Source organism: Pelobates fuscus, chromosome 2 (genome assembly GCF_036172605.1).
Source record: "Pelobates fuscus isolate aPelFus1 chromosome 2, aPelFus1.pri, whole genome shotgun sequence".
NCBI lineage: Eukaryota > Metazoa > Chordata > Amphibia > Anura > Pelobatidae > Pelobates > Pelobates fuscus.
In genome coordinates, this window is record NC_086318.1 from 83277272 (window position 1) to 83292589 (window position 15318).

The window sequence follows — 15318 nt, forward strand, 5'->3', positions numbered from 1 at the left end:
GAATGTAACAGCAGATAAGAACCATTCGGCCCATCTAGTCTGCCCAATTTTCTAAATACTTTCATTATTCCCTATTATTTATAAACCTTGGCCCCTCTAATTTAAGACTATATATATATATATATATATATATATATATATATATATTTCATTTATATATAATTTTTTAATTATATATCGGGGGACCTGCCTGAAAACCCTGACAGAAAAAACATAGAATATAATTTGCAAGCTCTATATTATAACCTGTAACTTTCCAAAACACCATAAAACCTGTACAAAATGGGTACTGTTATACTAGTGAGACATCACTGAATGCAAATATGAGTGTTTTAGAGCAGTAACACATGTAATATTAATGATATCATCAGTGAAAGTGCAGTGTTCTGAGAAAAATGCAAAAAAACTAACATGGTTACTACATTTGGCCAGGGTTTGTGACTAAGTGGCTAAAAATAAAGTAACTGGACATATCCCATTTTGAATACCCTTGGTTGTCTAACTTTGCAAATGGTGTGCCATGATAATTTTCATGTGTAAAAACTGAAATGTGCACGCTGTTTATTTGGCCTTGATCTTTCCAAATACCATGAATCCTGTACATGGGTGGCCATCGTTGTACTCGTTGGACATCAGAGCATCAAATATGAAACACAAAGGGGGAAAATGTGTCATAAGACACACTAAAGAGGGGATAAGTAATACACAAAAGAGGGTAACAACTTAAAAAGGAGGACACACAAGTGAAGATGCATTGGAGGGGGAGGGGGAGAAAAATGCATCTTCATCTGTGTAACCACAAATCCTTGCACCGACCTTGCTTAGGAGTTCTTAAAATGGTCTGAGAATGCTCGTAGAAAGCTCATATAGCACATATAGATTGCAGTGGAAGGCTCATATAGCACTTTGAGCAGAGACATCTGTTATTCAGGGTGGGAATCCCCTGGACAGAAGCTACATACAACCTTGACAACGGAAAAATTATTAAGAAACACATTCAAATGTTTTGGAACCTCTGGTTTTGTCCTGTATGCAAACATTCACCAACAAGTTATCTGCGTTACTAAAACATATAGCATGTCCTAATAGTTAACTAAAAACTAACTGCTACATTAGGTCAATAGATCTGCCATTTTATTTTCATTGAATGCAAAGTGCCGTCTGATGAATCTCCTCATGGTTCTGAGAGTGTGCATGAATGTATGTATAAAGAATCTTTGTAAAAACTGCTTGCTGTGTGTGGCAAAACCAGCCTCGCCACTAGGCATTGGAGAAGACTGATTGCCAGCCTCCTGCCTTGAGACTATGGCCCCATGTTGAAATACTGGGTCATTCGGTACTTTTCCTGTGTGAGCAGCGTTACCCCAGATAGCTATGCCATGGAGCCAATTCGTGTAACGAAAGATTATGTGAAAGACTTTGGCTCCATGGCAATTGAACTGTATGTATGTGATCTGAGTGCCATTCAGTAATAATGTGCACTCAGATCTAAGCTATCTGGGGATATGTTGAATGTACCAGTTTTATGCAATAGCTGCACAGTTATATATTTTTATGTATTTTATTGTATTTTGCTACCATGTGGCTAATTGAGTTTTGCCTCTGTCCTTGGAGATAATTAGATTACTTCCCAATTATTTCCAGGATAGAAGACTCTGTAGAACTGGTTTTGGGCAGAAAAGCCATGCTTCATTTGGTCAAATAGGACTTTCCCTTAACTTTTTAACCCCTGAACCGATTGCCCTGATTTTTGAGTATGTGTATATTTCAAGCATGCTGATTCTGAAAATGTATTTTATGTGAATGGCATGTATATTTTGGAAGTTATTAATATTTTTTAAAAACTGTGTTTCTCTGCCTGTGATAATTATATTACCCATTGTGTTCAGTAATCATATCACAGGCAGAGGGGAGGAGTCTGTGTGGGAGTGTCTGTGTGTATTGTATGGATTGATTGGTTGTATTTCAAAACCCTGTGGGCAGTACTATGTTTGTGGATTGTGAATAAAAGAGGCTGTATGTGCCAGTACAGTCAGTTCTGCTTGACCTCAAAGCGAAGTGTCGTCTCGTTATTGGGGGAATTGGATTATATGCTGATTGCCAGGAGTGTAAGCTGATTGTATGCTTTTCCTGTTTAGCTGTTTACAGCATTCACATGCTTGAGAGCATTCATATGCTTCTCCGATTCGGTGGCTGTGGTGTCTGCTGCAGTGCTTGCAATCCTCGGGAAGCGCTAGGAGCATCCTTCAATGGAGGTACCCAGCCGGGGTGCCCGTCGATCTGTTACACTGTGTGCATAGGGCAACATGTAAAGAGGATATTACTAATTAACCAGTCGTGCAGCAGAGGTAACTAAGCTGCATTTATATTTTTTGTTTGTTTATTCCGATTTGCACATTGAATGTTTATGATAGCTTTAAAATCCCAATTTGGATACATTAGCTGCCAAAAATAGCATATTTACCAAAGTCAGGTTATATATATATATTTGCAGGGGATGTTAAACTGTGCAGGGGTTTTGGTGCGGGTGGATAGAAAAATCAATACAGTAATAAGAATTTGACGTACATAAGCTAAAAGCACGCCAGTAAACACTTTGAAGTAACTTATTAAATGTCAAAGTGAAATGCCCACAAAGCTCCATTTATCATGCTTTAATAAATGCTAGAAACTCCATGCTGAAGATGATATTACTCTGAATACAATTAATGAAATGAGCACCAAAGAGAGATTTATCAGTGAATTTCCTGGAAAGATGTTTTGTATTAATTGAACATGCGCACCACACCGGTAGAATTCTGCAGGGACAGAAAATTAGTTTCGTCAGAAAAATAAAAAAAAAACATTTGCCCGAAATAAATGACATCAATGTTTTAGATTGGTTTGCCCAAATTTCGCTTCCATATATTCATTGCAAACAAAGCTTGGATAACCGCTTTCCTGTTTAATATCTCACACATTGCTGGCGATATCTCCCAAACTAAGCATGTATAATTAATTTACACCCGTTGGGGGGGCTTCATTTTTAAATGATCTAGTTACAAAAAAACGAGCCGGTAGCTTTCTCCTTGTAATAAGATCAATGTCGAATGAGCAAAATGCACGGACACATTTTTAATTCACATATAAGAATAAAAAGGTATAAACAATATACCAGCGAGTGGAGCGCTATAATGAATATTAATATAAATAATGAGGGGGTATACTCACCCCTCCAACATAGTGATACAATGTGTCCAAATGTACATACAAAGTAAAACAACAAAAAGAGAGAATATAGTGCAAATGGTTTACAAAAATAAAAAATGTAAATGTGACTCACAGCTACTGAGGAAGCTCATACAAGAGTGAAACGCGTTTAGCTGGAGTTTGGACTTTTATACTTGGACTTTCTATCATTTAGCTTATATGGTTTTGAGAAGTCTAAATATTGTTTTTATTATTATTTTTTATCTCTACAATAAATCGTTATTTTTTTATATTAGTCCATATAGTCCTTTCTAGCCTCCAGGAACACTATGTGGGGAATGCTATCCCAATAAATTAGCATATTGCCAACAAATCTCAGAGCCAGGAATTCAAGGCTCTGTCTAAGGTGAGCATAACCATTACTATCTCACTATTTTGTATACACTATCTGTACAATACCACCTATGAGGTTCTCTCTCTCTGCTTGTTCCATATCTTCGGGAGAACATCGTTTGGGATAAAGGGGTGTGTTGCTGCCTCAAGAGCAAAAAGGAGTCACTTACGGAGCCAATAGCTTATAGGCTCCAACCCACGTGAGTGGTTTCAACCAATTGCTACTATTATTCATTTTTTATTTTTGTAAACCATCTGCACTATATTCTCTCTTTTTGTTGGTTTACTTTGTATGTACATTTGGACACATTGTATCACTATGTTGGAGGGGTGAGTATACCCCCTCATTATTTATATTAATATTCATTATAGCGCTCCACTCGCTGGTATATTGTTTATACCTTTTTATTCTTATATTTTGCACTTTATTGTGGATTAAGGTATTCCACTTTTTGTGTTGAGCTGCTTTTATTCAGGCACTTTAGTATATCACTCACTATCTCAGTAAGGGATAGTTATTGTTTTCTCTGTGTGTTTCATACCAAATTTTTAATTCACGTTCAGTTAATTTTTCTGTCATTTCATGCAAATTGCAATTACTAGTAAAATTGTGTCGTACTAATTAACTAACTGCAAAATTCTGATGAATTCTCACTAGTTCAAAAAATAAATGCTCAAGCTTATACACCAGTGTTATATATAAAAGGAAACAAAATACATTAATCTTGATTAACAATGGGAGGATGCTATATATATATATTTTGGATTTCTTCCCCATTTAAAGATCATCTGACGCACCAAAATGAGAATTCAATTAACTTTGATTTCACCTTGAATTCTCACTATAGTGAATAACCCTGTTAGTATATACACAGCGTGTGTTACTTGTGATACTAACCAATCTGAATGTAATTTGTAATCTGATAAATGTTAATTGGAAATCGCGGCTCTGCTCAGCAAGCATCAGTTCCTCTCCAGCATACAATTCAACTGTCTTACACCTCCTGCTGGTGCAACATTGAACTCTTAAAGGGACACTCCAGGCACCCAGACCACTTCTGCTCATTGGAGTGGTCTGGGTGCCAACTCCCACTACCCTTAACCCTGCAAGTGTAATTATTGCAGTTTTTCATAAACTGCAATAATTACATTGCAGGGTTAACTCCACCTCTAGTGGCTGTCTACTAGACAGCCACTAGAGGTCACTTCCTGGTCCATAGCACAGGAAACCTGTGCTAGAGCGTCGCTGGACGTCCTCACGCTGTGTGAGGACCTCCAGCGTCGCTCAAAACCCCATAGGAAAGCATTGAAATTATTTTTCAATGCTTTCCTATGGGGAGACGTAATGCGCATGCGCGGCATTTCCGCGCATGCGCATTAGGTCTCCTCGGCCGGTGGGCGAGATCAGTCTCGCCCACTGGCCGACGCAATGGACAGGAGGAGCGTCGCGGAGGAGGAGACAGCGGCGAGGGACATCGCCGCTGCCTCAGGTAAGTGACTGAAGGGGTTTTCACCCCTTCAGTAACTGGGGATTGGTGGGTGGGAGGGAGAGGGACCCTCCAGTGCCAGGAAAACAGATTGTTTTCCTGGCACTGGAGTTTCCCTTTAAATTATATAGCGCCAACAGATTCCGTAGCGCTTTACAATATTATGAGAGGGGGGATTTAACTATAAATAGGACAATTACAATAAAACTCATCTAAAATTATCCATTTATTTAGTAGTTATTTAACTAGCAAATATAAAATTGGCAAACATTTCAAATGCTGTTGAGTGATATTTGCATTTTGGAGTACTGTATAGTTGGGTAAAGTATCATATAGTTCTTGTATAACCAAGTCACTGGTCAATTACTCAGAATGCAAATATCATGGTGATCTGAGCTGGGTAAGAAAACATGAGAGTGGTCACCCAGTGCTCTGCATGCCCTTGCCAACTGAGATATTGTATGGGAAAGCTAGGGTGTGTGAGGATGGGTGTCAAGTGATTTTTCCCAGAAGCGTAAAAAAATCTTTTGCACATTAAAAAAAAAAAATTACATCAACCATATTTTTTTTAAGAGTAACTGGTACAATAGGCTATAGTGGTTGTGTTGCTTATAGAGTCCGGTACTTTTACTACGCATAAAAGCTGCCCAGGTGACTCAAGTGAAGTGGAAAGCTACATATCTCGTCAGGTGTTATGGCGTTTTGGGTGATGGGGATATTTTCTGGTCTGGAGGCATTATAATAAATGAAGGTCAAGTTCTTCATGTATGTCTCCAGAATTATATATATATATCTAACGTGAGCCTGGCCCACACTCTCCCATCTCGTGCTGGCCTCGGTGCAAACTTTATGCCTCCTTAGTATATCTTCATAGGAATGTGTATATAAATATGTATGCATGTAGATTGATAGATAGATAACATATATGTATATCATTTTATATGTATATACAAATTACTGGCTATACGTAACTTAAGTAGTACAATTGATTTGCTTTTTAACAATTAAGTAGATATACCAGCAAAGGAAAGGATGCATATGCAAATAAAATGCACGTACATACTCCTTGCACAAACTCAAATCACTGAAGTGGTCATGGTGTGTGGAGTAACCCTTTAACAGACTAGAAAGATTTTATTTCTCATTTCTTACACCACATAATGACCAAAACCAAATATACAACAATACAGGTGGGCATTAAAATATGGGCCCGGGATGACAGTTTTGCTTGCATGATGGGTTGCATTGAAGTCTTTTAGAGCCATGCGCAAACACTACTGTAATTTATTCAGACAAAGGGTTCTTGGGACGCCCAATAATAAGGATTAGAGACCACAGAGTTAAAATTGTAGAATATAATATCTGTTGAATTTGTATGTTTTCATAACCAACTTTTTCTTTTTTTTTTCCAGGAACCTTCACGTATTTGATTGAGAAGGCTGCAAATCAGACTTTATCTTTGTTTGACAGCAGTTATCCGCCCCTGGTACAGGATGTACGAGAACCAGTAAGGGAGTTGTTCACTGACATTTCGCTTAATATTCTAGGTGAGGATATGCCAGTGGAGGGCGCTGGTTCCCGTTTTTTTGATGCCCTATTTCCTTTGGTTTATAATCACCTGCTAAGCCCAACAAGGGCTCCTTTATCAGAAGACTACTTGGAGTGCCTCCGCCTGACGCGGCAGGATATTAACCCTTTCGGACCCAGCTTTCAGGGAATGGTAACTGAGCTGTCCAAATCGCTTTGGGCCAGCAGGATGATGAAGCAGTCATTAAATATGGCAATACATACCATAAATAGCACTGAACACGCTGGGATGACAAGGGAGTGCACTCGTGCCTTGGTTAGGATGCAGTATTGCCCTCATTGCCAGGGCCTCACTCTGATCCGGCCTTGTGTGGGCTATTGTCTCAATGTCATGAGGGGTTGTCTGGCCAGTCTAGCAGACCTCGATGCACCCTGGAGGGACTTCATCTCTTTGCTGGAGAATATTGCTGGACAGATGTCTGGGTCACATGATCTGGAATTGGCACTTTTGGGGATCAGGGACATGGTCAGAGAATCCATTGAGTACGCTTTGATACAAGGTCGCAACCTTACGTCCATGGTAAGCAAGCCTTCTAACTGCTAATGTTCAACATTTATTCTGGGATGTTATTAATATAAGAATTTATTAATAAATCATCCTCAGATTCTGGAAATTCTTGACAATGGTTAAAGGAACACTATAGCATTAGGAATACAAACATGTACTAACGTTAGAAACGTGAGTTTTATTTATCTTTTAGCCCTCACTGCGCCAGTCTCCAAGCTCATTAAGACATCATCAACATTGATAATGTCAGCCAATCCAAAGAAAATATTGATAGGCCTGTGTGCCTGCTCTGCCAATCGGATGGTCTCAATGCTGTGCCGATTGGATGGTCTCTATAAGAGCATATGATTAAAATAGCTGAGTTTTATCGGCTATTTCTGTGGAAGCGCCTCTAGTGGATGTTAGAGGGAAGTTGACTTAGTGCCTACAGTGTTCCTTTAAGTCCAGATAATCCAAACTTTTTTCCAGTGTGGCTACTTTGGCAATACATTTGAAACACACTTTTAATGCAGTTTGAGTTCCTGACAATTCTAACTTTAGTGAATAGCTGAAATAGTGTTTTCAACATGGTCCAACCTTTAGAGGGCTGACCTTTGTGATTAGCAGGCAACTTGGCACCTACCTTTAGGTGGCACCACTGAATTGATTTGTGTCACTGGCCTGACCCCTTTTTTCCTGCCTATGAGCATCTCAATTCACAAGACAATGATGATTGGTGCCATGGTTTAATGGAGGATGAAGAGAAATCAGGAAGGTCATTTTAAACTGGTGGCTGTTTAGAATGCAGGTAGGAAGATACAAAGAGATATAAAACATTCTAATATGTGAAAAGTGCTTGCAAGTAAAGGAAAAGAGAAATAGATCAAGATACTGTAGGCATATAAAAGCTCAAGATGAGTGCAAAATAGTATTTTTAGACTATGAAACATTGAGTGAGCAAATTATTAAGGGAATGGATCCCTGTGGAATCACATATAGGTGGTGGAAGTGACACTGACTTCGGAAAAAAATAATTAGGAGGATCATGTTAAGATCAATGCCAGTTATAGGAGAGAAGTTAAGGACGATTTGCAGATTTAGCAGTAAGAAAGTTGTTCACTTTAAGAGAGAGAACAGTCTCCGTGGTGTATTTGTCATGCATTATCCCACTGGAAGAGCTTCTCATGCACTGCCCAACAACTTATAAAAAATTATCAACATTTTCAAGGCTACATAAAATACATTTGTTACTCTCCCAACATTTAAAATGGACAAATGGACTTTAAATTAAGTGGTGTTAGAGGGTATGTGGCCCCAGGGGCTGATTTTATGAGACATTTTAGGTAACTTACTAATAATAATTTATGCAACTGCAATGTAATTTCGTTTTTAGTGTTAAGACACATTACTATAAGCATTGCAGCTGTGAAGCTCTGTTACACACTCAGACACACCAACAATATGTCGCTCCAATAATAAAGGGGCATTACGGTAGAAAAAAGGACAGAGGGATTTGAGTTCAAAATAGGGACTATTCGTCCTACATAGGGAAACGTGGAAGGTATGTAGATGGTGTAATTTGCGGATTTTGGTGGCCATTCATAAGTAAAAAGGAGAGGATAAATGGGTGCCATGAGCACCATAACTACAACAGTCTATTGGAATGGTTCTGATACCGGAGAAACTGACGGAAGCCAAGCACAGAGAGATGGACACAGGTTTCTTCAGGAAGGAAGAGATTCTTTATTGGATCACCGATCGGGACTCAGAGGGACTAGCGTCACCAAAATACCACAAGTTCTGAGCCCCGGACAATAGTGCAGGCTCCTTATATAGGCACATAACTCCTCCCATATTAAGCTCCACCCGCACATTCTTTTAACCAATCAACACAAATAAGAATTAACTTCCTGTTTGACCGCATGGCTTGTCCAGCACAATGGAGGAGGGGGAATACTACATCCTGTATTCTTGCACATGCTCCGTACACTACTGATCGTATCTTGCCTCGTGCAACCAACTGATCGATACGTCAGCATATGCACGTACACATGCCACGTGGTAATCTCGGCCTACTAAATTTATTTTTACCGAGATTCCACCACATTCCCCCCTTTGATGCCTCTTGATATTTCACAATTACTTGAGGCATCACTTAACCTTGGTTTGCATACACCGCAAGTTACCTTGAACCAGACCAGACTTATCTTATGTTGTGAATCTTTTAACACTCATCTTCCTGCATTGGTTCTCCCTGATCTAGAGCCTTATACTTATAAATCGCCATTATCTGTGCAGCAGCCTTCCTCTCTGCTATATTTTCTATCAGGCTTTGCACAGACCTAACTACTAAGGGTATAAGACAAGGCAGGAGTAGACACAACATTAAAATCAGTAGGACTCCACCTACCACTGCCTTAAGCCCTCCAAACCACTCATACCAGCTACCAAACCAACTACTTGGATTATACCCTTTCCATACCTGAGTAGGCACATGCGCTAGTTTAACCATATGGCTAGTAAGCTCAGCTATTGCTTGCCCTTCGTCATCGATTTGAAGACAGCAATTGCTCAGGTTAAACTTCCCACATACACCTCCCTCTACTGCCAAAAGGTAATCCAAGGCTAATCTATTTTGGTAGACTGCCGTCCTCATCCTGGTGTTATGCTTCGCTAGAAGATTGAGCGCTTGTGATGTTTCGTTAGTGATAATCTCAACCACCGCCTGTAATCTTATAATTCGGTTGAGCATATAAATAGGGGTTCTGTAACCAAAGGTACCATCCTCAGCCCACGTGGCTGGCCCATAATAATCTATGATACGCTGGGGAGGCCATTCATTATCTTCCCAGGTGCCTATCTCTATGGGTCCCCTTTTCTTCCTATGATTCACATCATACACTTTAACACCTAAAGTCTCACCTGTTTCAATTGGTAACAAGAAGAAGGATGGTTTGAGCATACCCAACACACATGCCCCTTCCCAGTCCTGTGGCAACTCCGAATAGGCTTTCTTACCACAGATCCAGTACAAATTTGCTGGGGCTCTCCAGGTAGATGTGATGGATAAATCAAACCACACATCCTTTAAATTGGCGTATCTAGCAAACGGGTTAGATGGTTCTGAGACATTTGAGGCATGAGATAAGTGGGGTACAGAATAGAGAAGAGGGGATGCACAGTATTTGTACAGAGTGGGATTACTTTATCACATCAGTACATCTCCTACTAATGGCAGCCTCATTTTTTTTTTTTTATATTAAGCAAGCTTTTCGAGAGATTAGTAACATGCATAAAATAACAGTTATGAGAAATTGAGTATACAAGTGTAAATCAAATGAAGTACAATCCAATCTTGTCATTGCTGAACTAGTCATGGTGAGCAGTTAGATCAAGATGTTTCACAGGTTAACATTTGTGGAGCATAAACGTAACTTAGGTAGGTCATATAAAATAAGCAAAACGTTGCTATTAATAAGGTTGCTTAAGCAATTGTAAAGATTAAATAACATGCTGGGTAGGGCACCACCGCGAGTACCTCGTTTGAATACTGTTGTATCTCGCTATAATATTGTTATCACTTGCTTTAATGCAGGTGTCGCTAAGTCTAAATATGCCAGTGCAATACCTAAAACTAGTTATAGTTAGTGAGCTGTACATGAAATCACATCATGGGACTAAGGTCTGAGGGGCTTAGTAACTTAGTGTACATCACCAACTAGGTAAAACAGTATAAGTTAGTTACATGTCGGGAGACAGTAAAAATAGAAATAAAAATAATAGTAAAATAAATGGACTGTCATCTAAGCATTTCAGCTTCAATTAAACGTTGCTTAGCAATAGTTTGTTATATATAAGAGGAAGAAATAGAGAACATATATTATTAACACATGTTTAGTTGCATCGCCTTTATACCATGCTATTTCAATAGAGGGTTATTTATTCTGACTAAACTAGTGGCATAGTTGTGGCTGTGACAGTGGTTCCAGCTAATGATAAAGTAAGGCTCCCTAGGTACAGTAGCTTAGTAGCTTAATATGCAGACCTCCATGCTGGCTACGAGTGATGGGAGTCGTGGGAAGCATAACTAAACATTCAACAAGAAGCTAGGTTAAACTGTATCTCAAACGGGAATATTCTAAGCTAGCCCAACAGTATATGTCTACAAAAAATTCCATCATTAACATGGTGTAAAAGTTCAGTGAGTGCAGGAGGTGTTGCTGCTAAAATATAATGGTCAGCATAGCGTGGTAGGTAGTCAGTGATGGTCAAAAGGGTCCAAGCCTAATGCTGTTGGAGACCAGACCTGTAATGTTAGTCCTTTATCAGCCGATGCCGGCGCTTGGAGGCTCGTGGTAGCTGTTGTGAAGCGGTGTACAGATGATCTGGTAGCGTGTCTCGGGTGGGCTGCGTCTTCGCTCTGGACCCTGTATCCGGCTGAGTTGCGCTTCTTCCGAGGTGTCCTGCAGTCGGGATTGGGCTCCACCGTTAGGCCTTGGGGTGTACCTCCATGTCATGCCGTTGTTTGTCGCTGAGGCTGTAGGGTGTGGAGGTGCGCCATGCTGGATGAGCTGGGTCTTGCTGCGCTTGAGGTATGGCTTCAGGTGAGGCGGGGTGCTTGTGTGGTCTGCTCGGTGGGCTTTTCCACGTATGAGAATCTGGGAGTGGGAGCATCTAGATACCTTGTCCCGCCGTGGGGATCGCAAGTATCTGCGTCGCCTGATGACTGCTCTAGGAGCTTGAGGCAAGTATCTGTAGCAGCGGCGTCTCGTTGCGGGTCGGACCCATGATGCCACAGTTTTCACTGCCTGTTGGAGAGCCATTCCGCGGCTGTGTAGTATGGCCCAAAAGCCTGTGCAGATCTGGTCCAAATCCCCCAGGCGGTATGTGAGTGGCTGGACGCGGGTACTCTGCTCGTTAGGCCGACGCTGGGCGGCCATTTTGGATATGTCTTGGCAGTTTAATGCCCTCGCTTGTTGTGTGGTCAGTTCAGCTGTCCTCTGTGCCAGGTAGATTGTCTAGTGTGGACCGGGATGTCCCCCACCGGTCCGAGGGGGGGGGGTTGGGAGGTGCAAGGTCTCACAAGGGTTCCGGTGTCGGGGAGAGCGGCCGCCTCTCCCCGGCCCTAATCCCAGTAGGCCGCACTTGAATTTCCGCTCCCGTAGCTCCGACAGGCTCCGGGGTGGACTCGATCGGGTCCGTGGGACACCCCCGACGTGGGTGGTGTACCCCCGGTGGTTTTCTGGCAGAGTTGCCGTCGCTATTTCCCGGTTTTCGGCCCGTCAGGCAGGAGCTCGTGCTTTGCGTGTCTGCACGGCTCGGTGGTCAGGCTCCGCCCCTCGGTTCTGAGACATTTGAAGCCGACCACCAAGTTGTATTCTTTGTATCATCATCATAAGCTTTTTGCCCTAGACAAGTTAATTCTCCTACAGAAGTATTATACATTATTCCTTTCCTTGCTATGCAAACATAACCTATGATGGAGGTCTTTAATCTCCACTCAGATTTACCTCTAACACTCATATGATAATCGGCTTGTGTAGATATTAATTGGTCAACTGCCTCAGAACCGGACATTACCTCCTTTGCTTCCCAAGGCCATTGGTCTCCCATGTTAGTACCTCCACACACATAGCAGTTGGTAACATTAAGACTACCGGCAATACTTTCGGCTAAATCGATGAACAAGTTTTTAGCATTATGGGGGATCTTATTATCTATACTCATCTCTTCATAAAAGGAATGGTATACTTGATGAGTTTGGGAGGATACCGTATCAGTCTCTATCCCTATAAACAATAATGTCCCAGGATCTAAACCCGTCCCGTATATCTGAAACCCAAATAAATTGCCATATTTGTCTAAGAACTTATCGGGGTTATTTATAAGTATATGGATGGGATTACATTCCATAGACTTACAATATGGGCTAGTCGGCAACTTAGTCACTATCATGTCTTTGTCTACTGTCTGTCCCCAAGTCGCCCACCCCACACAAGACCAATATGGGCAAAAGTTATAGTCTTTATTTGGGCATCTAGGACTTACATATTTATTTTTACTACTGGGACAAATATATTTATCATTAGACCCATACGTCCTCTCCCATCTAAGATCCCCACATACATTCCACGGCTTTCTACCACTCGATATCGCTTTACACGCATCAAATAGCAGAACACCCGAAGAATGTACGGATTCTAACACCGTCTTATTAATTAGGGTCCCCTGAGGATCTCCATTCCTGAGAGTCAACCAGATTGTACGAGGTTGATACTCTGGACTGAAGCACTTAGGTTCTCCTACTCCTAAATGGCACACACTATAGTCTATATTTAAGTATCTACATCTCGATACATCTCCTTTACACTCGTATTGTGAATGCCAGATTAGGGTTTGGGAAATATGGTTACCTGTTCTCGTAGTCTTAATGCATACCTCACAGCTAGGAGTGTCGGTACCTCTACCTTCCTGAATATAAAAACACATATAAATAAACACTATCAAAAGCACATCTTTCGCCGTCATCCTCAGTCTTCGTCCGTGCGAAGGCGCCTCAGCTTCCAGGATGTGAGGGCTGCAGGGAATGGAGTCCTGCTCGTCTTCACAGGTGTCCCTTCGAGACTTTCCTGGCTTATATACTATGTGTTGGTAAGCGGACAGGCTTTATTATGGCCTTCTCACTCACGCACCAAATCCCTGTAACAATAAAATTTGTAATCCACACGATTCCTCGTTACTCCGACTGAGTAGTGCGTTTTAACCGGATCTTGCAGGGATTCTCTGGATCTGCTGTAACTTGCCAAGAATCGACTGCTGCTGGTTTAACCCTGGAGTGATGTATCCACGGAGTCACTTCGGCTACTTTTATCGCTGTAGGGGTAGACAAAAGAACAACATAAGGACCTCTCCACTTAGGCCCTAACGGTACATTATTCCACTCTTTAATCCACACTTGATCTCCTGGATGATAACTATGAACAGGGGGATAAATATTCACAGGTAATCTATCTTGTACCCATTTCTGTACCTCCTCCATAGTCTTACCCAACTCTACAACCTGCTGCCGGGTAATACCTTCTCCCAACTGACTCAAATCCCCCCTTAAGTTACCAAGTACGGGAGGTGGTCGCCCATACATGATTTCAAAAGGAGAGAGGCCCATCCTTCTGGTAGGGGCACTGCGGATTCGCAATAGAGCTATGGGTAAGAGAACGTTCCACTTAAGTTGGGTTTCCTGACACATTTTAGCCAACTGGTTCTTAATAGTTCTATTCATTCTCTCTACCTTACCAGAACTCTGGGGTCTATATGCAGTATGAAGCCTCCACTTTATACCAAGCATATGAGTCAGTTGTTGTAGGCACTGATGAACAAAAGCTGGACCATTGTCCGATCCTATAGAACAGGGTAGTCCATATCGGGGTATTATTTCTCGTAGCAGTAATCTTACAACTTCTCCTGCTTTCTCTGTACGAGTAGGACATGCTTCTACCCAGCCTGAATAGGTGCACACAATTACCAGCAGGTAACGATGTCCACCCGATTTAGGCATCACTGTAAAGTCTATTTGTAGATCGGACATGGGGAGTCCCCCCATAAACTGGACTCCTGGTGGTTTTACTGGTCCTTGTCTTGCATTATTTTTAGCACACGTTACACATCTTCGTACAATGGCCTGAGTCAAGTTGGACAATCTTGGTATGTAGAAATGCTTTCTGAGAGATTCTTCAGTACTGTCTCTCCCAGAATGTGTCCCGTTATGATAATTTTGGACAATTTCTACCGCTAGTGATGCTGGTATGACTATTCTTCCATCTTCTAGCTGATACCACTTGTTCTCCAAATACTTTCCTGGTTCAGTCTTTAACCACTCCTCTTCTTGAGCTGTATAAACTGGAGTCCATTGGGACAGTGGAGTTGGTATAAGAGCAGCTATATGCCCCACATACTCCTGTCTTCCTGATTCAGCAGCACGCTTAGCTGCACTATCTGCCATCCGATTTCCCTTGGTTACATCACCATCTCCTCTCAGATGCGCTCGACAATGTATGATACCGACTTCTTTCGGCTCCCACACTGCTTCCAATAGTTGTAGGATTTCAGCTGCGTATTTGATTTCTTTGCCTTCTGAATTCAGTAGTCCTCTTTCTTTATACAAAGCTCCGTGGGCAT

General features: G+C 41.4%; 1 protein-coding gene across 2 annotated transcripts in view; it reads left to right on the forward strand.

Moving 5' to 3' along the window:
- The window catches only part of LOC134586651 (glypican-5-like), a 300389-nt gene that overhangs the window by 67484 nt on the left and 217587 nt on the right, over positions 1-15318 (forward strand). For both annotated transcript variants that reach the window (XM_063442343.1, XM_063442344.1), the window contains exon 3: positions 6482-7176. In XM_063442343.1, the coding sequence (XP_063298413.1) occupies positions 6482-7176 (695 nt within the window). The remainder of the gene's footprint in view (positions 1-6481; positions 7177-15318) is intronic.